General features: G+C 40.9%; 3 protein-coding genes across 8 annotated transcripts in view; 1 reads left to right on the plus strand and 2 right to left on the minus strand.

Moving 5' to 3' along the window:
• The window catches only part of SamDC (S-adenosylmethionine decarboxylase), a 26,940-nt gene extending 20,830 nt beyond the window's left edge, over positions 1-6,110 (minus strand). For all 6 annotated transcript variants that reach the window (XR_003656329.1, XR_003656326.1, XR_003656325.1 and 3 more), the window contains exons 1-2: positions 5,733-6,110; positions 4,697-4,783 (exon numbers count right to left, since the gene is read on the minus strand). Coding sequence is in view for 1 of the 6 variants with exons in the window: in XM_028311578.1 (XP_028167379.1) it covers positions 4,697-4,783; positions 5,733-5,860 (215 nt within the window). In the remaining 5 variants the exon portion in view is untranslated. The remainder of the gene's footprint in view (positions 1-4,696; positions 4,784-5,732) is intronic.
• A 743-nt stretch (positions 6,111-6,853) lies between these two features.
• On the minus strand, positions 6,854-7,765 carry LOC114357792 (uncharacterized). The gene is made up of 2 exons (XM_028311579.1): positions 7,379-7,765; positions 6,854-7,159 (listed from the first exon to the last, which is right to left on the minus strand). The coding sequence occupies exons 1-2, from the start codon at positions 7,661-7,663 to the stop codon at positions 6,878-6,880; spliced, it is 567 nt and encodes a 188-aa protein (XP_028167380.1). The 5' UTR covers positions 7,664-7,765; the 3' UTR covers positions 6,854-6,877.
• Positions 7,766-8,014: 249 nt separating this feature from the next.
• Positions 8,015-26,526, plus strand: LOC114357790 (activating signal cointegrator 1 complex subunit 2). Its single transcript, XM_028311577.1, has 13 exons — positions 8,015-8,212; positions 8,290-8,367; positions 10,968-11,119; positions 11,763-11,943; positions 13,037-13,234; positions 19,209-19,459; positions 20,031-20,210; positions 21,302-21,442; positions 22,312-22,622; positions 23,124-23,361; positions 24,089-24,239; positions 24,994-25,151; positions 25,662-26,526. The coding sequence occupies exons 1-13, from the start codon at positions 8,186-8,188 to the stop codon at positions 25,816-25,818; spliced, it is 2,223 nt and encodes a 740-aa protein (XP_028167378.1). The 5' UTR covers positions 8,015-8,185; the 3' UTR covers positions 25,819-26,526.
• Positions 26,527-27,282: the final 756 nt, after the last annotated feature.

Raw genomic sequence — 27,282 nt, forward strand, 5'->3', positions numbered from 1 at the left:
AAAATATGTATTAAAATAAATTTAATGCTGTCCAACGGAGTAAAAGACCAGAATAGTTCAGGAATATGATAAATCCACCACTTACGTCAAACGACCTTAAATAGATTACATTTCGACGAAAATAAGTCCCATGTTGTGAGATTTGGCATTAGATTATTTTGTGTTCTGAGTTACAGCCAATTACGTTATCCGATCAAATGTATAAAACACGCAACTCCAATTTCAGTCATGTTTTCTAAAATTTCCAAATAAGCTCACTGTCTAATGATTTTTGCTATTTTGCTTCTCCATTCATAATAATTAGTGATGTAACTACTATGCTAGATAATGATATTGTGGATGTAGGAGCCAAAATTGAATAAAACAATCCGAGTAATGTAGATGCTAAGCTTCAGGCACAACATTCAAACGAATGGATACCAGTGTGCTTACCATGAGTTTACGTTAGGTTAGGTGTGCTCGCTAGCGAGTACGTCAAAAAAATCTATGAAGATTTTATTTCTTGAAAGTAGCCGCTAGGGCCGCTGCACAATATGTCATACATTTAATGTCATTTTTTTACGCAGTCGCTAACGAGCACACCTAACGTAAACTCATGGTAAGCAGCACACAGATGTGAAAACAAACATTTTACATAAGCCACACGGTGTAGTAGACACTTGGCATGAGCCTAGGTGTCTCCTAACACGGAACACGTTTAATCTAATAAGTATCGTGACCAATCTAAATATACATCAAGCGCATTCTAACTCCTTGTACACGTGCTGCGAAAATTATTGAAACATCAACGTGCAGTTTCTTGGTAAAGAGCTACCACGTACAGCGGATTTCACAAATTTGTTTACACAGACGTTGATAAAGAACGCTTCCGTTGTATTGTGAAAATGTGAATTTCAAACTTTCATGACGCATTTGAAGAATTTTATGGAATCCAATGGTCTTGAAAAAATCTCTCTTCATCATCAAGTGTTTTCCGTAATTTATTTAGCAAAAGCGTTACTCAGAATATAAATTAATAATAATAATAATATAATTTATTTATTCAAGTAACATGACTCATTATTTGTTAGTTATAAAGGACTTAACCTATGTTAGTAATAATTGGAACATCTAAACTATCCATTAATATTATTTTTTTTGCACAACTCCTGCGGATGTAGTGCAGCAGTAATTAATATAACGGCAGTCCAGTCTACTCGCTATCATAGACAGGATGCTGTTGGGGCTGCCCCGAACCCTGCGCACCAGGGAGGCGCACCTCTTCCGCATGGTCGCGTAAAAACAATCTACTCGCGCCTCTGCAAACATGCCCGATGCGCTGCAGTATCTGGGCAACCCCATCAGCACCCTGAACGCGTTGTTGTATTGGACGCGCAGAGCGCCATACGACACACGCGAACAATCAGCCCACAGACTGCACGTGTAGAAACTAGTGCAGTAGGCTCTGAAAAGAGTTACCTTTACTGCCTATTAATCCTATTAATTTTTTTACCTCACAAATTCTATTGTAAAAGGCACTTCGTCTTGAGCCTACATTGTTACATAAGACAGTATTTTTTAACCGCCGTTCTAATCGTGATCTTTGGCTACTTTTCAATTACAATGTTCCACGAATCTATTATGACCTATCCCTGACGGCTTACAAACATCTGCGGGTCTAAGCTTGGGATATTTTCGTTTAGTTATTAAACACAGTAGACGGTTTAATAAACGGCATTGACATTGTAGATGTTAGCAGTTGTGTCCGTAGGTTGCTTGTTGGCTTTCACTATCGTCGCCTGTTGGCCAAGTGCCGCAGTGACGTCACGGGCACTTGCGTATACGATCGCGTACGTTCACGCGAACACGTAATCGAGAAAAACGGGAGGTGTGATGTTTAAAAATCGATTACGCGAGGGTATTTGACCTAGATGCAACCTCTTGTAGAGAAATCAACATCAGATTATAAATGCACTGGAAAGTGAGAGAGGATTGATGTTCTGTGCATGATGCTTTCAAAAAGGACAATATTATTCAGATTCAATATTTTTTGAAGTCGGTCCAAAATAATATTTTGGAGGATGTTATACTTTATATCAACGACTAGACTGAAATCTAAGTAGTTTTGTTTGGTGGAAATCTCAGATCATAGAAAGAGAAATCTAAAATAGAACACGGACGTACGCAAGATGCTAGGTGAATGTTAATACAATGTTGATGTTTTTATCGTGTTTAACTTCGTTTATAATGCTTTCCTTCCTGTGTTAGTAAATTTTCATTTGACTATTCCGCGAATTAACAGATAAGAAAATATTTTCTTACGAGGCATTAATGATTTGTTTAGTAAACAGATAAGAAAATATTTTCTTATGAGGCATTAATCATTTGTTTAGTTAATTTAATTACATAACATATTTGAAAAGGCCTTCCTTCTGCTTTAGCCGTTTCATAAGGATACACGGTTTCATCATTTTCATACGATAAGATGGCTATTAAGCGGAATTTAAATTCTAAGAACAATCGTCACAAAGATATCAGTATAGTCAAATGCCAAAGGTTATTCGTGCCGCTCTTTAAAATACAAATGTACATTTTGTAATCAAATTGGCGACGAGATATTTTAGATGTCGCGATGACCCTGCCCTTACCTCGGCGTCTCTCCTTTTGACAGGCCTCCGATAAGTCTATCATGCGATGACCCCGTTAAACCAAATCGCTTAGCAACACGAGTTATCGTTCGACCTCCTTCTTGCGTAGTTTACTACGAGCAGATAGCCCGAGCTAGCGATAACCCCGCTGCAAAATCCGCACTATGATTTATCAGGGGATGACCGCGTGAAACTGGTAGCTACGTTTCATTGAGAAACATCTAGTGCGGTGATAAGTGACCCTTTTCTGTGAACTGCTTCTGTTTTGGTTACTTCAGCGTCATTTTCCTTAGTTTCTTCATTAACATTTGGTAGGTATTCTTCCTTATCTCGTAAAGTTCGTCATTCGTTAGTAATATCTATGGGTTTTTTATTGAGTTTTTTTACTGCTAACGTCATATGATTTTGGGCACGTTAAGTTACAATTGCGGGCACGGTTAAACCTTCTTTGGCCCTTAATTGTTTACCGTGCTGTATTTCTTCGTTATAGTTATAGGCAGGTAAGTAGTTGCTTTTTCCTTCGGACGAATAAGGTCAAAACCGGTTGAAAGGCATTGGGGGACACTTGACTGAACCAGACGCCAATCTATGCACTGGTTATAAATAGCGTAATTGGACAGTAACACGGTTAGGCAATGCGGCTGGGAGTAGCAGACGCTTGATGGATAAATTGGTTCTTGTCTGGGTTGCACTATTGCCTAATTTATGTTTGAACTTGGAAGGTCAAAAAGAACTGACTCAAGGATTTCACGGGTTATAAAAGGCTTTTGTTTGAACGGTTTCGTGTTATCGAGGGTCAGAACTCAGACCAGCTGAAGGGTTTCTCTCTTTTTTACAATTCGAGTTTTGCAACGTCAGGAATTCTTGCAAAAGGAATTTTCCAACGTCAGGATTTCAGGCACTCACAAAAGCTCTTGTTTTTTCTCGCGGAAAGTTGGAAGGAAGGGATCGTTTTGTGGGAAGTTAAATACAATACCTGCCATTAAAATATAGCAGATAACGTAATGCATATTTAAAGTATTTTTTTGCGGTTAAGAATCTATTGGACAGTATTATTTTGTAGCCAATGATAACATTGCAAATCTGTGACTAATAGAGAATGCAATCTTGTTCGTTAGTTGTATTTAGATACAGTAATAAATCCATTGATAAAAAAACTTGAGGTCCTTATCTCTTTGACTGTTAAATTGACTGTTTAAATATTATTAGTCCAACTTTTCACTTAAACAACTCGTTACAGAGGCAATTAAGTAATGCACTTATAACATGAACAAATGCGAAAGTAAACTTTATCATCTGCTTAAGTAAGTTAGTAGCTGTTAAACGAAGTGATACATATTGGTATAGAGATAAAATTAGCTCCTAGAGACTGTCATAGGTACTCAGTCAGACTCTAGCTTTTGTACTGAAAAACTTGAATAGGGTGAATAAAAACTCAAATTAATTTAAGAAAAAAAAACATAACATTTATGTGGGCATTTCGTAAATAATAAAGAGTGTTAAAAAAAATTAAATACCCTTTGCCGTATGTTGGTATTGTAAAACTTCTGGAATTCCAGCTTTTTCGTTGGAATTAAATTATGTTAGGTAGGAATTTTTTTGTTCGTGATTTCGTAATTTCGAACACGGGACACGCGATAATTCGTAAGAAATCCACGCGGTCGGAACCGCGGGTAGGAGCTAGTTACATAATAGGCGTAGCATAGAAGATTATGTGCTAACAATACATGGAAAGTTTCAGTTATCAGTGAACCTGTTTGAACACGTCTGTGTAGTGGTGACAATAATAAGCGAAAATAATGACGGATTACAGGGAATTGTTGTTGTAAATAATGATATTCATAAAATCATTATTAAAACTAGCAGGAAAATTAAAATTATTTTGAAAACTTTTTTAGTTTAGCTAGTGTTTTACATTTGGAATAATTTTGTCATACAATAAAAAATAATACTTTGCAATATAAAAGTAACTGCTCATTATTAGAATATCTGCTGAAACTGAAGTAGGTATGACAGTTTGAAATGTAAATTATCATTTGATGAATAAAATACGTATAATTAAGACTTACCTAAGAACATAGGCGTCGACTTGCTCGCTCTGTGTGAAAGAGATAATTTCGCAGCGGACAATTTTCAGCACCTTCTCCCATTGTTGGCTGTCAAAAAAAAATACTGGTTAGTTCATCAGAAGAGTAAATATAAATAAAGTTTACAGATAGTCTATGTAAACCTATCCAAAACTATGCTTAAAAAATTAAGTTAACAATCTACTGAAAATATTTCATGAAGATTGTCTTTAGTGTACCTACCTACATCCAGGTTTTGGAAGTAATATTAAAATATTACATGAACTTCTTTTAAATAACAGATTGCTCAAATAAGTATTTTATACAGAAATATTTGTTTAAAATAATATTTAAGGCATCATGAAGCTAAAAGAAAATTCAAACTGAAATTGAATGTAAAGGAATTATTTTTTGTTGGAAAGTGTAATGATTTATATTGCAATTTGTAGCTCAGTTTGCTACTAATCTACCTTTGTGCACTAAAATAAGAATAATGTAGGTAGATTTACCAGTGCTTTTTTAAACGTAAAAAAAGTACCTACAATATAAATTATTGTGCCATTGTAAGCATGAAAATTATCGTATTATTGACATTAAACAAATGTTTATAGATTAAATCGACATACGGGAACATACAATGGAGTGACGATATAAGTAAATCAAAATGTGCCTGCTTGAGGAAGTTCAAAATCACGCGCCACCGGCGTGGGCCGGCCCGCTAGGCGATAGCCCAACCACGGCCCAGCCTACTTTAAAATAGTTAAAACAGCTGATCCAGAACATTCCACAACAATAGCACACACATTCGCTCTGTTTACAGACGATTTTAGCAACTTACATTTAACAAATATTGAAAAATAACAACGAATAAAAACCTGGAACCTACACTTCGCGGTTAGGTTTTTTACTCGATAAGGCTAAAATGTGCCGGTAACCTAACTGTTATCACATAAAATCATCATTATTACATGAGCAATTTATTGAATTAAATAGAGCTAGTCAAATACAATAATTATTATAATAAAAATTGGACACTTACCGCGGAATCCTCCTTAGGTCCGCATTTTTTGCGGGAGTGAACCATATCTCAATAAGTTTCTCAACTCCCTCAAAGAATTGATCACTATTATTCTCACTGGCATTAGATAATATTTCCGTTTCAGCCATAGCGATTTATTTCTTTTGTTCTGTACTGTTATAAAAAATATTATATTTTATTTTCACTAAAACTCGGCACACAACCACAGCGGACTGATGTCAGAAATTGACTGAAGTGAAGTGTGAATGAATCAAAATTATTGGCAAATGCAGGTGAAAGAAGAGATGGAAGATGGGACCTCTCTTTCTTTCAGAGCGAGCGAGTCGGCGCGTTCGGAAGCACCGAGGCGGAGTCGTGGACTGGGCAAAATGAAAATGAGACAAGGCAAAACTACGGCCCAAACAGTTTTGATATCTTTATTCAATCTCCTTCCATTTTGCTTATTGCAATAAATAAAACACGAATTACCCCATTTTTATTACTTATCTGAACAACGCGAACGGTGTAGTTAGGTTCGAGTAGGTAGGTAGGTATATAGCCTTATTATTATAAAATACCTTACTTGCACTATTGAAATTCTGTGATTATTAGGTTTTGCTTAAGTAACTGATCTGTAATATTAATTAGAACCTAAACTTGCACTAATTTACTTAACTCATCTTAAAGTTTTATTGTTCTTCATTATTGGAAGAATAATATTTTTTTTATTTGATTAAAGACTTTAGTCTAATAATATTGTATTATTGAAATTAATTTAGATTTTACCCTTATTTGGGGTAAATTTGTGTATAAATTGACACACAATATTTTTTATTATCACTACAGTTATCTTGGGTCATAGGTCACATAGTAGTAGGTATTATTTAATTATTTCTCTTGAAATATTACTCACTTATGCTTTGTAAACAACACCCGGAAAAAATACTTCAGAACTGGCATGATTCTCCTCTGATGAAGGCTTTATAGCATCTCTATGAAACAAGTTAATTTCATGGGATTCCCCAAATATCTTAAAATAAAAAGGAAATCTTCAGACTGATATTGCCATGTAAAATATATGGTGCTGTCAGAGCACCTAAGAGTGGTGCATACAAATGTGGAACAGCAATAAAACATACAAGTTCATGACATGTTTTTATTTTGGGTCATAAATCTTCAAAGGATGCGATAAGTCTATGTAACTGTCCATTTTCAACTTTCTTCACTGGCTTGAATTTTGGTTTTATTACAGGTATCACTGGCATAACGTCACTTTCAATTTCGTCCTGGTAAAAATCTTCTATATTGGGCTCCATATCCCGTTTACTGGAACTTGCACTATGGACTCTCTTGTCCCTCTTTGTCTTCAAATCTTCAACATTTGCATTAAGTTCTATTAAGTTTTTGTAGATTCTATCATTGAAGTGGAAATTTAATTTTTTCGTCATCTGAAAAGAGACAAATTAGATATTTTTTTCAATAATGTACACTAAGGCTAGGCTGTTTATTAAGGTAAAAAAACCTTTGCATTACCTTACTTGAGATGTCAAGGTAGTTCCCCTTATTATTAAATATAGCCTTTTAGAAGTACTACCTGCTAGATAAGTAGGTACTTAATTGCAATCCTGAACATACATTGTGGAACTAAAATCTTTTTAGTGACTCACCTTTGAGCTATACTGACATTTATCAATATCTTCAAGAGGCGTAGGAGATGGTAAGGACTTCTTCACATCAGTTAAATAGTGAGCCAACGCTTCGCTAGAGCACAAGGAAGGCTGATTCAATTGATTTTCTTTTTGAGAAGACCGTGAACTTCGATCGGCAGTTGGCAAGTTGGAACAGCCTATATCAAATACTGATGTTTCCTTGAGAGCTGGGGGTTTGGTCTTCTGTTCACAGTTTCTGTTAAGAGTTTTCTTGACTTTCGAATCAAATCCATGCCTATTCATAGTTCTAAATGGAAATAAGCCAACAAAATTACGAAATAATTCATTTAAATTCAAATTTTCTGTTGTTGTGTTTTTTTGACAGTTTATTTTGACGTTTCAGTTTCTTTAGCGGTATTCATGGCCATGGGGATGAATAATTTGGGATAGAAGTTGGAAAGGAGGACCAGGGTGAGAATGGATTAAAATGGCTTAATGAGCTGATGCAGGTGGTGTAGTTGAAATTTATTACTTCTGCATCAGTTAGGTCTGGCCTGTGTGAATTTATCAATAAGAAGATAATTTAGAAGAAACTAAAGCTAAAAACGGAACGTTTCCCATTAAACTGTCAATGTCAAATGTACGAAATGAAATGTCAATCCATGCCAGCTGTCAAAATTTTGGAATTTGATTTCGTCGACGATTTTACTTTACTTGAAAAAAATATAGTAGTAGTTAATAAATAAAATACTGTGAATTAGAATCGTAGTGTGTTTTGGTTCATAATAAAATATAGTATTGTTTATTGGTGCGATAGAAAAGGACATGTCCAACAAGAATGTTGAATTTTCTGTAAGGCACCTTGCTCTTCTTCCAAGCTGTTTTGGTTATTGGTAAATTTTGATTTTGATACTAATACTCTTTTACAGAACCCTGAGAATTTGCCAGTGGAGAAACTATCAATATCCGTTAAAAATGCGGGCGTTATCCAGGAAATCAAAGCTCTTGTAAGTACTATGATACATTCTTGTGAAATGCGTGTGCAATCCTGTTAAATAAATACTAATACCTAAAATACCTGGTCTAAAAGTCTAATATTCTCTGCAAATAGACTTTTTATAAAGCACTTTTACATGTCCCAGTATAAATCTAACCTTACCACTACATCTTATTATTAGGGGAATCCCGGTGTCATTCATTTCAAACTTTGTTAACCTTTAACTGGTGACAAGCGGTCTCACAGGCCGGGCGGCGTCAGTGAAACATCGTTTCACCCCCTTCCCCGTACTTCCAATGTTTCACCGCTTCAGTAGCTTCAAGTTTAGTTGTGTCTAGTGCGCCGTAGCGTAGATAAGGATATTTGCATCATTCAGCTCCAAATCGGCAAGTTACATCGATGCAAAGTTCAGCAGCGGTCTCTCAGACCGCATGTCACCAGTTACGTGACATTTTTTTCATACAGTTTTTTCGTATTTTTACAGTTTTTACTTGAAATTGATACTTAAATAACTCCAAAAAAGAAGCTTAGGATCATTAGTTGGGAATATAGTGCCATACTTTATGAAACGACTTGAAAATCGCCAGTTGAAAAATATCCGGAAAAGGAAGACTCAATTGGGTCAGAAGCCGAATATGTTCCTGAAAACATCGTTCTGGAGCAAAGTGACCATGACTCGGAAGCCGAAGAAAGTGTTTTTGAAGATGAAGGACCAATTGACGAGAATCAGTCAGAAAGTGAAAATGACGGTCCACTCTTATGCCAAACAATAAATGTCCTGACAGCCAATAAAAAATACAAAAGTTTCACCACTGCCAGTTTTCTAAAATTATAGGTTACTTATAAGTGATAGGTTTTTTTAAATTGATTATCATTGGAACTATAATAAAAAATACAAATTTTGTTATAATTTGTTGATTTAAATTTCTTATTTGCGATTATCGATCTCATCTCTAGTTTTTTGATTTTTATTACTACATATAATTTAACAGCAAGTTCTGCATTAAAAATTGTATTTAGAGTTTATTATTTTATTTAAATTTAATTCTTCTATATGCTAATAATCTGTTTTTAAAGATTGTGGTATGCTACCTTACCTAGTTTCTATGCTACAGTCTTGATACGGTAGCGGCCTCTCAGACCGCACGTCACCAGTTACGTTACACAAAAACCATGTCACCAGTTAAAGGTTAAATAAATCATTTACCATCAGTTATCACTAATATTCGCACATGATTAAAAAATCATTTGGTGCAATTATTTAATTTACATAAATCTCTATTGTGCCAATTGCATTATTGGCAATGGCAACAATATTATTTTATTAATAAAGCTTTTAATAGTAAATAAAATTAATGAGCTATAATAAAACAGTATATTTTTTGAATAAATGATTACTGCATGACTTGTAAAATATTTACTTCACAAAATTCATATTCATATTATTAACTAGCGGCCGCCCGCTAGTACTTCGTACGCGCGGATCCCATTTTACCCCCTTCATCTATCTTACGCAGTTTAGATTTTTTCATACAAATGTTTTTTCCCGCTAACTCCCGTTCCCGTTGGAATTTCGCAATATCCTGTTGTAACTAAGCTTTAAGTTTACTAAGAGACCTTCATGCCAAATTTCAAACGTCTAACTTAAGCGGTTTAGATTTTTCATACAAAAGGATTTTCCCGGTAATTTCTGTTCCTGTGGGAATTTCGGGAATTCTTTTCTTAGTGCACCTCTACGGTACCTAAGCTACGTCCCTTATAAATTTCAAGTGCCTACGTTTAGCCGTTTAGGCTGTGCGTGGGTATGTCAGTGAGTCAGTCATACAAAAGGAATTTCCCGCTAATTCCAGTTCCCGTGGGAATTTTGCAATATTTAAGTTTACTAAGGTACCTGCATGCCAAATTTCAAGCGTCTAACTTACGCGGTTTAGATATTTTCATACAAATGTTTTTTCCCGCTAACTCTCGTTCCCGTGAGAATTTTGCAATATCCTGTTGTAACTAAGCTTTAAATTTACTAAGGTACCTGCATGCCAAATTTCAAGCGTCTATGTTACGTGGCTTAGATTTTTTCATACAAATGTTTATTCTCGCTAATTCCCGTTCCCGTAGGAATTTTGCAATATCCTGTTATAACTAAGCTTTAAGTTTACTAAGGTACCTGCTTGCCAAATTTCAAGCGTCTAACTTAAGCGGTTTAGATTTTTCATACAAAAGGATTTTCCCGCTAATGCCCGTTCCCGTGGGAATTCCTAAGTATCCTATAACCTGCCCAGGAGTATGAAGAATAATTGTACCAAGTTTCGTTAAAATCCGTCGAGTAGTTTTTGTTTCTATAAGGAACATACAGACAGACAGACAAAAATTTTACTGATTGCATTTTTGGCATCAGTATCGATCACTAATCACCCCCTGATAGTTATTTTGAAAATATACCTATTTCATGTACAGAATTGACCTCTCTACAGATTTATTACAAGTATAGATTTGCTCACTAAGTGTAGGTACATATAAAATTAAATAAAGGTCTTATAACAAAATACAGTGCTTAAAACTTAGTAATCCTTTTTTGAAATAAATAAAAATTAGATGTCTGAATAATTTTTTTAGGACAAATACTGGGTGGAGAAACGTGAGCTGACGTTGTACGAGCGGCCACCGTCCGGCAGCCACATGCTGCTGGGCGCTATGGACGCGTGGAAGCTGAAGGCTGAGGCTTACATCAGCGACCTCAAGTGGTTGCTTAGCTTGGAGCATCACAAGTTAGTACGATATTGTTCAGACGCGCGTGATAACCATGCTGTTTTTGGGTAGTTCTCATTGATGAAGTACGTTCTCATGAGGTGATAACTGTTTTCTTTTTGTTATACAGAACAAAGCAGGTTACATGTGTGTGACGTAAATGTATGAAAAGTGCCCGTGTGTGGTTAAGATTTGACTTAAATGTACGAGAACTGCCTAGTACGATTTATTGTTGTGCCTGAACCAGGCCTAAGATTTATAATAAAAGCAGCATAGTAGCATAGCAACACTTCGCGCCGAGCAGCGACAAGACTGGAGACCGCAAACGTTACTTTGCTTTGGTTGGTCTATGTCGCCTGTCTCAGTCTATATCCCGGTCTCTTGTCCCGGTTGTTGTCTCGTCTTTATTACATTCAAGTCCCCAACTTCCTATCTGATATGGGACTATATCCATTTCTCATTCCCACTGCTGTAACTCCTGTGTAACCAGTATCTACAGCTTGACCGCCAACAAAAACTTGCCTGCCTTAATTCAAATTCAAAACGTTTATTTGCCAATAACACAGTAATACAGGGTGACAATATTAAATAGGATCATGTGTTTAGTCTGCTCACAGACGTGCAAAAATTACAGGATACGCCTGATAGTTAACCTGTTCCCAGATTCTGGAGCACAGTCCTGTACCACTCCCAAGTCATGGACGCACTGGTGTCATTCCTGCAGGAAGCCTCACCACCTTACGCGCCGCCGCTCGAAGGACGGGACGTGCAGAAGACGTACGCTGAAGCGAGGCGTTTAGTGCTGGTCGTGTTTAGTCGGCTGGCTACCAATAAGGAGAGTAAGGTGAGGAAGCAAAGCTTTTTCCTACAGGCTGGTCACCAACAGGCAGAGGGAGACAAAGAAAGTAGTTGAGGACACAAGAAGAGTAGGTGAGGACATAAAAAGAGTAGGTGAGGATACAGAAAAGTAGGTGAGGAACGAAGGAGAGTAGTTGAGGACACAAGGAGAGTAGTTGAGGACACAAGGAGAGTAGTTGAGGACACAAGGAGAGTAGGTGAGGACACAGGGAGAGTAGGTGAGGAGGACACAAGTAAAGTAGGTGAGGAGGACACAAAGAGCAAGGTAAGGTGAGGACATAAAACAAGTACAGCTTCGTTCCTGCAGGAAGCTTCACCACCTTACGCGCCCCCGCTCGAAGGACGGGACGTGCGGAAGACGTATGCTGAGGCGAGACGTTTGGTGCTTGTCGTGTTTAGTCGGCTAGCTACCAATAAGGAGAGTAAGGTGAGGATGTAAAAAGTGGATGCAGGATTCTATCTGGGGGCGTAGTGTGAGTTTAAATCAAACGCATTCGATATCGATTGACGATTTTAGTTCTTGAAAGTTTCCACTAGGGGCGCTGTACAATCCGTCATAAATGACCACGACGATGTAAACTCACACTACACCACAGAATGAATCAACGAATCCCTAAAAATTTCGGAGAGGGTGATCACACGTTCACGCCACACTGCGCTGTTCATGTATATTTTTTCGATACTACAGACACGCATCGTTCGTCCGCGCGAGTTTTAGCGTAGCAGTCTATTTATTTACTATAGTCTGGTCTGTGAGCACGTAGCTACCCATCCTTATCGCTCGCGCGTAATTATGCTGCTGTCGCGCTCGCACACTCACTGCGGGCGCCCGTCGCACAGTCGCGACAGCAATATAATTACGCGCGAGCGATAAGGATGGGTAGCTTGGGGTCATTGGACAAAATTCTACGTGCTCACAGACCGGCCTTTAGCTACATAGTTATTTTTTTTATGCTAGACAAGGCAGGTATTTGACCGCAATCGCACCTGGTGTTAAGTGAGATGCATGCAGTCTAGGATGGTACATATCTGGCCTGTAATTGTAACACACTTGTAGAATTTCACTTTCCCTTTTCCAGTCCCAATGGATGAGCAAGGAGTTCATGGCGGAGACATTATACAACAACTTCATCTTCACGATCCCCATCGTGTGGGACCTGTGCCTGGTGTATGGTGCGGACAACCCGCGCCACGTGGCCAGGCTGCTGGGCTGCGTGTTCAGCTTACAGCCCAAATACGAAGGGGACACTGCCGCCGCTGTGGCTTTCGTTAAAGAGGTGAGCTTGGTACTGTTAGCACACTAGACGTTAAAGAGCGCTTTCAAATTTAGGCGACTTTAGCAGCGCGACAAACACGCGACAGACGCGCTGCCGATAATTTCATACTATATGACAGCGGATGCCTGCTTTCACATTATAAAAATGCTGCTGCCGCGCTGCTGTCGCGCTTCTTACGCTCTAATGTGAAGGCGGCCAAAGACTGTTTGGCTTTCTATAGGCGAGCTAAGGCGCTGAGGCGAGAGACAGCGCCGGGATTATTTTAGTGGGTATGCCTTATTTATGCAATGAAGAGAGACCCATTACGATTGCAGGAATCTGCAAATCCAAGATTTTTCCGTTAAAAAGGGGGTATTAATATCATGGATAAGCAAGGAATTCATGACAAAGACTATCGCGTTTATTCGTTCGTTTCAACCAATGAACTATCGGCAACAGTGTTAACTACCCATTGCCGGTCATGTCGTCTCGTTCTATCGCAAAGAATCACCATTTGATGAGAGCGAGAGCAAAAACAGAAATGGATAGTTAACTGTGTGGCCGTGTGAACATTCACTGCTGGACTATGGCCTCAAGGATTTCAACAGCCTCAAGGATACCTGCATCCAGGTGCTTCCCCTGACCTAGACTAGATCGTCAGTCCATCGAATGAGAGGCCTGCCTAAACTACGTTTCCCGCTGCACCGCTCGCATCCAGCTGCTTCCCGGGAACTTCATAAGATCGCACTGCGTTCTCTACAACAAGTTCATGTTCACAATCCCCATCGTGTGGGACCTGTGCCTGGTGTATGGTGCGGACAACCCGCGCCACGTGGCCAGGCTGCTGGGCTGCGTGTTCAGCATACAGCCCAAATACGAAGGGGACACTGCCGCCGCTGTGGCCTTTGTTAAAGAGGTGAGCTTGGTACTGTTAACACACTAGACGTTAAAGAGCGCTTTCAAATTTAGACGACTTTAGCAGCGCGACAAACACGCGACAGACGCGCTGCCGATAATTTCATACTATATGACAGCGGATGCCTACCTTCACGTTATAAAAATGCCGCTGCCGCGCTGCTGTCGCGCTTCTTACGCAATAATGTGAAGGCGGCCAAAGACTGTTTGGCTTTCCATAGGCGAGCTAAGGCGCTGAGGCGAGTGGCAGAGTGCCGGGGCTATTTTAGTGGGTATGCCTTATCCATGCAATGAAGGGAGCCACTAACAACTCCTGCAATTCCAAGACTTTTTTCCTATATTATTATTTATTATTATGGCTGAGCTATCGCGTTTATTCGTTCGTTTCAACCAATGAACTATCGGCAACAGTGTAAACTACCCATTGCCGGTCATGTCGTCTCGTTCTATTGCAAAGAATCACCATTTGATGAGAGCGAGAGCAAAAACGGAAATGGATAGTTAACTGTGTGGCCGTTTGAACATTCACTGCTGGACAATGACCTCAAGGATGCCTGCATCCAGGTGCTTCCCCTGACCTAGACTAGATCGTCAGTCCATCGAATGAGAGGCCTGCCTAAACTACGTTTCCCGCTGCACCGCTCGCATCCAGCTGCTTCCCTGGGACTTCATAAAATCGTCGGTCCACCGAGCAGGAAGCCTGTCCACACCTGACCTGTGCCTGGTGTATGGTGCGGACAACCCGCGCCACGTGGCCAGGCTGCTGGGCTGCGTGTTCAGCATACAGCCCAAATACGAAGGGGACACTGCCGCCGCTGTGGCCTTTGTTAAAGAGGTGAGCTTGGTACTGTTAACACGCTAGACGTTAAAGAGGCGCTTTCAAATTTAGGCGACTTTAGCAGCGCGACAAACACGCGACAGAGGCGCTGCCGATAATTTCGCCTTCACGTTATAAAAATGCTGCTGTCGCGCTTCTTACGCTCCAATGTGAAGGCGGCCAAAGACTGTTTGGCTTTACATAGGCGAGCTAAGGCGCTGAGGCGAGTGACGCAGCGCCGGGATTATTTTAGTGGGTATGCCTTATTTATCCGATGAACGGAGCCCCGTAATCAGTTCTCGAAATTCCAAGATTTTTTTCCGTTAAAAAGAGGGTATTGCTAGCATGGATAAGCTAGGAATTCTTGACAAAGACTATCTCGTTTGCTCCTTCATTTCAACCAAAGGACGTCCACTGCTGGACAGAAGCATCAAGAATTTCAATAACGCCCGATCCTGCGCTGTCCTCATCTAGGAGTTTCCCGCGACCTTCACTAGATCATCAGTCCACCTAGTGGTAACCTGCGTCCACCTAGTGGTAAGCCTGCGTCCACCTAGTGGTAACCTGCGTCCACCCAGTGGGAAGCCTGCGTCCACCCAGTGGGAAGCCTGCGTCCACCTAGTGGGAAGCCTGCTCACTACGTTCCCCGGAGACATTACACAACAACTTCATCTTCACAATCCCCATCGTGTGGGACCTGTGCCTGGTGTATGGTGCGGACAACCCGCGCCACGTGGCCAGGCTGCTGGGCTGCGTGTTCAGCATACAGCCCAAATACGAAGGGGACACTGCCGCCGCTGTGGCCTTTGTTAAAGAGGTGAGCTTGGTACTGTTAACATGCTAGACGTTAAAGAGCGCTTTCAAAAGACAATGCTGGAAATTGGCGTCTTTTTTTTTCGCGCGGCCATCAATCAAACCTTGTTTTTTGATTACAAAATAGTGTAATAAACCAAACTTACTATGACATGTATACCTCTAAACTCAGTCTGAACAGAGTTACGAGCATTAGAAGTTTGATGATTTTCATACTAGATTTGCTCTTTGCGCGCAAGTTTTGTAAGAAGTTGCAACAAAATAGTGACATTGTATGTGTAAACAAACAATACCATCCATTAAAGGCTCCAGACATCAATAAGCAGCAGAATCAGCGCAATAAAAAAATAGCGCAATATTTTGTTGCAATTTCTGGTTGTATATATGTGGTTTATTACACTATTTTGTAATCAAAAAACCAAGTTTGGTCGATGGCCGCGCGAAAAAAAAAAGACGCCACCTTCCATACAAAATCTGGCATTGCCATTTAGGCGACTTTAGCAGCGCGACAAACACGCGACCGACGCGCTGCCGATAATTTCATACTATGTGACAGCGGATGCCTGCCTTCACATTATGAAAATGCTGCTGCCGCGCTGCTGTCGCGCTTCTTACGCCCTAATGTGAAGGCGGCCAAAGACTGTTTGGCTTTCCATAGGCAAGCTAAAAAGCTATGGCGAGAGACAGAGCGCCGGGATTATTTTAGTGGGTATTCCTTATCCATGCAATGAAGAGAGACCCGTTACCATTGCAGGAATCTGCAATTCCAGGATTTTTTTCTGTTAAAAAGGGGGTATTGCTAGCATGGATAAGCAAGGAATTCATGTCTATCTCGTTTGTTCCTTCATTTCAACCAAAGGACGTCCACTGCTGGATAATGGCTTCAAGGTTTACAACAACGCCCGGTCTTGTGCTGCCCGCATACAGGTGCTTCCCTTGACCTAGACTAGATCATCAGTCCACCTAGTGGGAAATCTGCGTCCGCCTAGTGGGAAATCTGCGTCCGCCTAGTGGGAAGCCTGCGTCCACCTAGTGGGAAGCCTGCTCACTACGTTCTCCGGAGACATTATACAACAAGTTCATTTTCACGATCCCCATCGTGTGGGACCTGTGCCTGGTGTATGGTGCGGACAACCCGCGCCACGTGGCCAGGCTGCTGGGCTGCGTGTTCAGCATACAGCCCAAATACGAAGGGGACACTGCCGCCGCTGTGGCCTTTGTTAAAGAGGTGAGCTTGGTACTGTTAACACGCTAGACGTTAAAGAGCGCTTTCAAATTTAGGCGACTTTAGCAGCGCGACAAACACGCGACAGACGCGCTGCCGATAATTTCGCCTTCACGTTATAAAAATGCTGCTGCCGCGCTTCTTACGCCCTAATGTGAAGGCGGCCAAAGACTGTTTGGCTTTACATAGGCGAGCTAAGGCGCTGAGGCGAGTGACGCAGCGCCGGGATTATTTTAGTGGGTATGCCTTATTTATCCGATGAACGGAGCCCCGTAATCAGTTCTCGAAATCCCAAGATTTTTTTCCCCGCTAAAAAGGTATTGTTAGCATGGGTGACCAGAGTTTGTAATGGAGACAATCTACAACTTCGTCTGACGGAGACTGTCTCGTTCCTTCGTATAATCGTATCAACCAAAGAACGTCCACTGCTGGACAAAAGTCCTCAAGGATTTCCACAACGCCTGGTCTTGCGCTGCCTGCATCCAGGTGCTTCCCCTGATCGTCAATCCATCAAATGGGTGGCTTGCCTAAACTCCATTTTTCGCCGCTCTGCTTGCACCCAAATGCTTCTCGTGACCTAGATTTTCAGTCCATTGAGTAAATGGCTCACACTACGTTCCCCGGAGACATTAAATAATAAATAAATCTTTGGACAATTTCACACAGCGCCAGCTAGCCCCAAAGTAAGCAACTTAATGCTTGTGTTATGGGTGCTAGCTTAACGGATATACTACTTATATACTTTTTTTTTTAAATACATAAATATTATACATAGTCACACCCAGACCCGTCACAGAAATTAAAATTCATCATTTCAATTTCTGCCCGGCCGGGAATCGAACCCGGGACTTCTCGGCATAGTAGTCCGTTCTGAACCACTACACCAAACGGCCGACAGACACATTACACAACAACTTCATCTTCACGATCCCCATCGTGTGGGACCTGTGCCTGGTGTATGGTGCGGACAACCCGCGCCACGTGGCCAGGCTGCTGGGCTGCGTGTTCAGCATACAGCCCAAATACGAAGGGGACACTGCCGCCGCTGTGGCCTTTGTTAAAGAGGTGAGCTTGGTACATACTGTTACTTCCCATAGGCAAGCTAAGGCGCTGAGGCGCTAAGGCGGGTGACAGAGGCCGGGGCTATTTTAGTGGGTATTTCTTATCCATGAAATAAAGGGAGCCACTACGAGCTCCTGCAATTCCAAGATTTTTTCCCCGCTAAAAAGGGGATATTGCTAGCATGGATAAGCAAGGAATTCATGACAAAGACTCGAGTTTATTCGTTCGTTTCAACCAATGGACGTCCACTACTGGAAAATGGCCTCAAGAATTTCAACAACGACCGGTCTTGCGCTGTCCTCATCTAGGAGCTTCCCGCGACCTTCATTAGATCATCAGTCCACCTAGTGGGAAGCCTGCGTCCACCTAGTGGTAAGTCTGCGTCCACCTAGTGGTAAGCCTGCGTCCACCTAATGGGAAGCCTACGTCCACCTAGTGGGAAGCCTGCTCACTACGTTCTCCGGAGACATAATACAACAACTTCATGTTCACGATCCCCATCGTGTGGGACCTGTGCCTGGTGTATGGCGCGGACAACCCGCGCCACGTGGCCAGGCTGCTGGGCTGCGTGTTCAGCATACAGCCCAAATATGAAGGGGACACTGCCGCCGCTGTGGCCTTTGTTAAAGAGGTGAGCTTGGTACTGTTAACACGCTAGACGTTAAAGAGCGCTTTCAAATTTAGGCGACTTTAGCAGCGCGACAAATACGCGACAGACGCGCTGCCGATAATTTCATACTATATGACAGCAGATGCCGCTGCCACGCTGCTGTCGCGCTTCTTACGCCCTAATGTGAAGGCGGCCAAAGACTGTTTGGCTTTCCGTAGGCGAGCTAAAAAGCTATGGCGAGTGACGGAGCGCCGGGGCTATTTTAGTGCCTTATCCATGCAATGAAGAGAGCCCGATAACCAGCTCTCGAAATTCCAAGATTTTTTCCCCGCTAAAAGGCTTGTTAGCATGAATGACCAAAGAGTTTGTAATGGAGGTAATCTACAACTTTTCGATTTTCTTCCTCTTCATCACTTCATCTGACGGAGACTGTCTCGTTACTTTGTATAATTGTATCAACCAATGAACGTCCAATGCTGAATAAAAGCATCAAGTATTACCAAGAGTTTTTTTAGATCCCAGTAAACAAAGTTGTTTTGTATTTACGTTTCAGGCTTTCAAATATATAATACTGCAAGTGAACAAAAACTACGACTGCGAAGGGCCCCCGAACCTTCCAGAAACGTTCAAAGGTTTCGGCGAGATCCGCAGGCCTCCCAACACAAAGAACCAGGACAAAATCACCTTCGAAGTGCTGAAGGACTTGGTCATACATCTGCTGGACACGGCCATGACGTTGAGGGTGTTTGTGGAAGTCTACCCTAAAAGCGTGAAGATATTGAGGAAAGCAAACTTTATTATTAGGTGAGTAAGGTCTTTAATGTCACGGTAGATGTACTGCATTTAGGCTGAATGTATGTCAATGTTTGAATTCAAGAAAAGAAAATAAAAGTTGTTATGTAATGAGTTATTATCAAATAATTTAAAAAACTGTTATCAAAAGTTATACAAAAGTGGTGTATTTATAATACTTGCTATTCTAAAATTTCTAAATATTGTCTTTGATTCCGTGTTTAGACAAGTAACTCTTCGTTAGTTATTGGTTTCGTTGACTCTTAACAAATCCTCCATTTGCTACTGCTAAATTAGAGAAGGTCTGGTAAGGCTGTGGTCTCCTATAAACGCTGCAGGCCGTGTACAACGTCACAATTCTTACTTTAGAAATGTACTGTTGTGGTCCCTTTCAAACGCTGACGTACGCCGTGTATAGCGTTTAATATGAGACTAAAGCCTAATCATATTCCTGCCTTCTGGTGCATAAGGTCCATAGTGGCATTACGTCTACAGTATCATTTCGTCCATAGTATCAAAACGACGCATTGAAAACTAAATGACCAGACGATGAAGATGATTAAATAGACGGCTTTCTTTCTAGTATAGTCCAGCTGTACGAGCACGGCATCCCGCTGCTTTACGAGAAGCTGCAAGAGGTCGGTGACCCCACCAGCGTGACGTCAGTAGAAGTCGAGGGATACATCGACGCCGCGCGCGCAGAACTCATTGACATATTCAGAGAAGTGCTGGCTGTTTACAAGAACGACATATTTAGTGGCGAGTGAGTATTAGCTAGTAAAAAAGCAGTTTTCGGCCCTTTTAAATATGGCATTAAAGTTCAAAATGTGGTGAAAATAAAAAGGTAAGTTGACAATAACACCAGCGTGACGTCAGTAGAAGTCGAGGGATACATTGACGCCGCGCGCGCAGAACTCATTGACATATTCAGAGAAGTGCTGGCTGTGTATAAGAACGACATATTTAGTGGCGAGTGAGTATGAGGTTTAACCTTTTATTTAGTTGTTAAACCCACAACGCAGCTAGTAAAAAATGGCAGTTTTCGCACTTATAAATATGGCAATAAAGTTCTAAATATGAAGAAAAATAAGAGGGTAGGTGGGTGTCTATACGAGAAGCTGCAGGAGGTCGGTGACCACACCAGCGTAACGTCAGTAGAAGTGGAGGGATACATCGACGCCGCGCGCGCAGAACTCATTGACATATTCAGAGAAGTGCTGGCTGTGTATAAGAACGACATATTTAGTGGCGAGTGAGTATTAAGTTTAACCTTTTAGTTAGTTGTTTTCGGCCCTATTAATATGGCACTAAAATTCAAAATACGGTGTAAAACAAAGCGCTAGGTGGGCTTCTATACGTGAAGCTGCAAGAGGTCGGCGACCCCACCAGCGTGACGTCAGTAGAAGTCGAGGGATACATCGACGACGCGCGCGCAGAACTCATTGACATATTCAGAGAAGTGCTGGCTGTGTATAAGAACGACATATTTAGTGGCGAGTAAGTATTGTGATTAAATTTTTATTTAGTTCTCGAACCCGTAGCAAGGTTCTTTTTTGTTCTCATCTGCAATCAGTCCCATACTATAAGCAAATTTGTTCCATGAAATAACCGTAACAAAGAAAAAAAATGTTTTTGGACTTTTTAGAACATTTTTTTTTACAATGGGTGAAAAATACGCGCGCGCGTCATTCATTGCTCGCTCGTGAATCCCTTGTTTTATTCCCGCACGTTTTTTGTTTTCGATGCCTACTCGGGGAGATGTACAGGCCTAGTAATAAAACATAATAACAATCGGGATGCGTAAAAGAGAAAATCAATAGATTTAATTTAATTTTATGCATTTTATTGTTCCAGAGGCAACATCCCCCTGCTAGTAGAAGAGTACTTAGCCGTCATGCTGGACGGTTTATCAGAGAAGCTGCTCATCAAGGACTACCACGCCTGCTACCCGGTGCACGACGACCTCGAGCTGCTGCGCCAGGCCTGCCCCGACATGTATCCTTTGATTAACCCTTTATACGGCAGTGGGAAAATAGTTCCCACCATATTTTGAACTTTATTCCCTTGTCTTAGGTCCAAAACAATGAAAAATTTGGACTTGTTATGTTATGCCCGTGGGCTTAACACTGCAGGTTTACAGAGGCTTTATAGATTAAGCCCTTTTTTATTTTAGGTGGTAAAAATTCACTAAGTTGCATACCCGCCACTGTGGTAAAGCGACGGGTTATCAAAATCAAAATCAAAAATATTTATTCAGTTTAGACCACAAGTGGCACTTATGAACGTCAATAGAAAATAATAAAAAAAAGAAAAGGTAGCCCTTATGGGGCACTTTACATGTCTCCTTATCTTTTGGGCCCTACCAGCGCTTCGAGACAAACATATGGCAAGTGCTGAGAAGAAACGCCGGAACAAACTCAGTCACCACTTATTGCCAGGAATTATCTAACGGTAAGAATAGTCAAATTTAAGTACATCAAATATGTGCAGACTGAACTGACCACGCATCCTTGTCATCAATATAGTCTTATGTGGGGCTCTCCCCTCCAGAAGGGGGGGACTAAAAATCCACCAATCTCCGTCTTATTGAGCAGAGGCAAGAGCCGGTGAGCCTTAGTAACCTATTCGACCAATGCTCATGTAGTTCGCTTATATGTGCAGACTCCGTCTCTACCATTTCATAGATTAAAGCCATAGATCAGGCCTTCCCAAACTTAATGTGACGTCAAGGGCCCCATTTTTTAAAATATTTATTTTACTTTGTTTCTTAAGCAAGTATTATGTAGCTCTTATCAATGCGATAAACGTTTATTAGTTGAATAAGTACGCTCTTACATCCCAATAATTTCTTAAACCCACCTCAGTGATACCGTAAAGACTGATTTCATCCTACAAGCAATATACTCAAACCTCGACGAGCCGATACCCGAAAGTGCCCTTACAAACGGAACCATAACCAACGGCCACGCGGAAACCACAGACAACTCGCCTGAACCGACCAGAGACAACGAAATACCCGACAGTGTGAAAGAGGAGTCGTTGATAAGCGAAGTGAAGGATATACTGCCTCATTTGGGCGATGGGTTCATATTGAAATGTTTGAAGCATTATGGATTTAATGCGGCTAGAGTTATTAATAGTATTTTAGAAGACAATTTAGCGGAGCCTTTGAGAGGTATGAATGAATCAAATTATATTTTGTAGATGCCCCATAAAATATTGATATGTTTAAGAATTAAGACATATTCACATGGTTACTTTGCCTGCTAGATATGTAATGGTCAGGTACAAGCATCTGCCATATTATAAGAGTCATCCTTTAGAGTTTAGTCCAGAACTTTCCAGTGAATGTAACATGGTTTTAGCGCATTTGATATTTTAAAACGTAACGTATTCGTAGCAGTATCAATATACACTTATTTAATCAAAATACAAATTACTAACTAATCAATCAATAACTAACGCCCGTATTCAGAAACGATGCTTGCTTAAGTGAAGCAGCAAATCGAACGCACAGCTTTGAATAGAGCTCTGTGATTGGTTCGTGTGTCACGCTGTTCGTCCACGCGCACTGTGAGAGCTCATAGTAATGTTTGTGAATACGGGCTTGAATATATTTATTTATTACATTTTACCTTAAAATTTGCCTGATTCTTAACCTCATTAAATTTCTCAGGTATAGACCAAAACCTGCCCATAATCCCTGAAGACCCGGTCGACAATAAGTACCTAGAAACCGGCATCAATCGACTGAACGTCTTCGACGGCGACGAGTTCGACATCATGACGCGAGACGACGTAGACCTCAGCAGAGTGCACAGAGGGAAGAAGAGGGAGAAATATAAGGACCTGAAGGATCTGCTGGATGATAAGACGGAGGTTAAGAGGGTGGCGGACATTTATAGCAAATACAAGTAAGTTTCAAGACCATGTGTTAACAGGAACTGAGGTGGAATTATGAAAAGCCATCGTTATCATTTGACAGTTCATAACGTACGATTATTCTGTCAAACGCTTTGTTTAACTGACTTTATCGTACGTTATGAACTGTCAAATGATTACGATTGCTTTACACAATTCCACCTCTGTTTTATTTTATAGTTTTAGGCTTGTTCATATTCATTTGTACGCCAACGTTTACATTTGCGTACAGCAATAACCCATAGCATAGGTGTTACCCCTCAGGCTATTCTCCTTTGATGACCTTTTGCTGAAAGTCACTATGCAGGATTCTGCATCAATATTAACATACCCAGCAAAAAGAAACTTGTCAAGTATGTGTTCACATTGATGCGGCTTGGCCAATTTCCCGATAGTGTACTTTCAGCATTACATTTGCCCGAAGCAATAACCTTCAAGTGTTACCCTTAGCCTGTTTTTCCCTTCTTATTCAACTATTGCCCGCTACATTGTGAGTGTCGAAGGAAGCTATGTACTCCGAAGAGACGATAAATAAATATCTTTGGACAATTTCACACAGCGCCATCTAACCCCAAAGTAAGCGACTAATATGCTTGGGTTATAGGTATGCGATACTGTATGCCTTATGCAGATACGTTTTAGGTTCATATTCAAATTGTAGTTTATTCGCCAACACCTAGATGGGCTACTTTTTAACCTTAATAATAATATTGCCCGCAGCATGGTGTGCGACGAACAAGCAATGTACTCAGACGAGTACGACGATACATATGATTCGGACGGCGTGGCGGCCGCCGACGCTGGTGACGACACGCGAAGACCCTTCGTCACGCCACGCGCTCTGCAGCAATCACAGCGGAGGGAGGCCGAAGTAAGCACAACTTACGATACTTACCCCTTTACTAATAAAACTTACACGCTCGTTGAACAGTGTTTTAAAGTGACGTTTAGTATGGAAATGTCATTTTAAAACAGTGTTCAACAACTGTGTAACTTTTTATTAGTAAGGGGGTTAGAGAATAGGCTGCCTATAAAGCAAAATGTCTATACTGACAGCGAAATAAATGGGCAAGGGCAAAAAAGTTATCGAGTAGCGACCTAAACCACAAAACGTAGTATTTTTTTTATCCACAACGAGGAAGCTCTTGGCATGTATCTTACCTGATGGTAAGTGACGATCAGGCCGAAGGTGGAAGCGAGCTTCATCCGGAATCCTCAACCACGGAGGAACTGGTTATCTTACCTCTAACAGTGCCCGCCTTTGACGAGATGAGACACGCAGTCAAGTCGCGGAAACTAAAGGTTCCCACAGACCATTGTGAGAACTTAACATAGTGCTCAGAGTAAACAAAAGTAACACAAAATGATGAAATTTCAAGATTTTGATTAAACCACCCACAAGGTGGATCACTGGCCTCATAAAGGTAGCAGGAAGGCGCTGGATGCAGGCCGTCACCAACCGGCCATTGTGAAAATCATTGGGGGAAGCCTATGTTCAGCAGTGGACGTCCTATGACTGAAATGATGATGATTAAAATTAATAAAAAAATCATTAATTAATTTCACATTAACAAAAAAAAACGCATGTGAAGTTTTATTTCTTTACATCTATGTTTCAATCTCAGGAGGAGTCTGAAGAAGAATCAGAACCGAATACTGAGCAGCCGAGCAGCAGTAATAGGAACAAACTGGACTTCTGCGTCAACCCTGAAGAGATCCGCGCGCGGAGAGAAGCGAGTTACAACGCGCGGCGCGGGCGCGGACACCGACCGCCGCCGGCTAAGTAAGATTTTATTTAATGGCATCTATCTTCTCGTCCAAAATACCACAGTGTCTCAAGTCTAACGGTGCAGTCCTGTTGTCTCCCCTGTTTGACCCCCCTGGGGGAGCCAACAGGATTTCGAAATCCTGCACCAGTCTAACAAGATAAGACTTTCCTTGCGTGATCGGTTCGGAAATGCAAACATCCGTAGGAAAACCAAAGTAATTTGCGTCATAAGTGGCAGTGGGCGGGGCACATAGCTCGTAGAACTGATGGCATTTTGCGGCAAAATCTCGATTGGCGACGGCGCTGGAAGACGTATTTTGTAGGTAGGCCTGCCAGTCGCGTCGGTGGACTGATGGTCGCGGGAACCGCCTGTGTGTAAGAAGCGTAGGACCGGTCATTACTAAAATCTTTGTAGTGGAGAGGGCTTTATCCAGCAGTGTAAAATTAGTAGCATTTAATTTCATAATCCTATAATCTTCAATGACGCTTTTCAAAGCTAACCCTCAAACACTTATCTTTTTACAGGAACATGGACGTAACAGGCAAACCCAAAGGCCAGGGGCAAGACAAAGACGTCCTCCACAACAGAGACAAGAAAGAGAAGCACAAGTCCTCGCGCGGAAACCACAACCGCCGTCAGGGCGCGCAGTGGAAGCGAGGACAGGGCCTCCTACCCTCATAATAAAGGCAAGTACGAGGGAAGCTATCAACCGACGACTTGTAAGGAACTAAAATGCAGTTTTAACGCCATCTATTGGTGGTTTTAGTTCCTCAAAATTACTGAGATCTAATGAACTGGAGAACTTTTGAGGAACTAAAATGTTGTTTTAACGCCATCTATTGGCCGCTGAATTTAGTTCCTGAAAAATCCGCTAGGCAAGACCGTGATGATTTGATGAGGTTGTATTTGTTTATAGTCAAAGACCGAATAAAGTTAATATCATTTCAACTTCCCGTTCTCAAAATAAATAGATTAAAAACATATTTAATTGCGAAATAACGCTTCTGTGTGAATAATAAATTGTAAATCAGCGTACGTCAACAACACCCAACTCATTTTCGGTCTTTGACTACTGTAACACTTATTTATGTTAATTTATTAAAGGTTGTATAAATAGAAAGCCGTTAGTATATCAGTTCATTGCGATTAGTCGCAATGACAGTAATCGAGTAAGCGACTAATAGTTTCATTATACAGGATGTTATAATCGAATGGATAACCTCTATAAATAATCCCAATCACAACCAAACCTATTTCACGTGAAAATGTGAAATACCTTTACAGAAATTGGGCTCAGCAAGGCTAGGGAGGAATTTACTTAAGCCTATCGATTATTTGACACCAAGAAAACAATATTTTACGTACCGGGTGCCTTTTAATCCACATTGTAATTAGTGACCGACCGAATATTCGTTTTCGGCCATTTCCGGCCAAAAAATGGACATTCGGCCATATTTTCGTTTTCGGCAAAAAACCAGCCGAAGCTTCGGCCAAACCGAATATCAGAAATACGTGAATAAGATAGTGACGTTTATCGTTCCGATATCTTCGGGTGTGAATCTGGTGCACTCATGGTTCCAATCAGACTTGAACGGACGCGGTATTGACACACTCTTTTGAAGTTGTGAAGTGAGGTTACGTTGTAAAGGGTGTCCAGCGAGAATTTTCCAAGTTCAAAATTGAATACAAATAAAACCAAAGAGTTTACATTAAATTTAATTGTTTCAAAATAGAGTCTAATGCGGATTTGAAATACGCCATGATTCACTGATCGGGAGCCTACAGAGCGTTCGCAGTTGAGCAATAAGTATTTGAAATGTATTGTCGAATGATCGATGAATGTCGGATACCACAACTGCAACTGCATCCCGGACAACTACGGAACTCTATTTCAGCAAGAAGGTGTCTCACCACACACGGAGAGGACCTCGATGGAGACACTGAGGACTATTTTATTTTTTTTCAAAACTATTTTATTTTGTTGATTATTACAAGTACAGAGACATACCCTAGCCGCCTTGGTCACCAGATCTCTCACTGTGCGACTTTCTCTTGTGGGGATATCTCAAATCAAAAGTTGACAGCAAACTATCCTTAAATAATTCAGGTTCTGTAAGAAAATATCCGCCGTGAAGTTGCTGGAAA

Source organism: Ostrinia furnacalis, unplaced genomic scaffold (assembly GCF_004193835.3).
Source record: "Ostrinia furnacalis isolate ACB-3 unplaced genomic scaffold, ASM419383v2 OfSCF3352, whole genome shotgun sequence".
Taxonomy (NCBI): domain Eukaryota; kingdom Metazoa; phylum Arthropoda; class Insecta; order Lepidoptera; family Crambidae; genus Ostrinia; species Ostrinia furnacalis.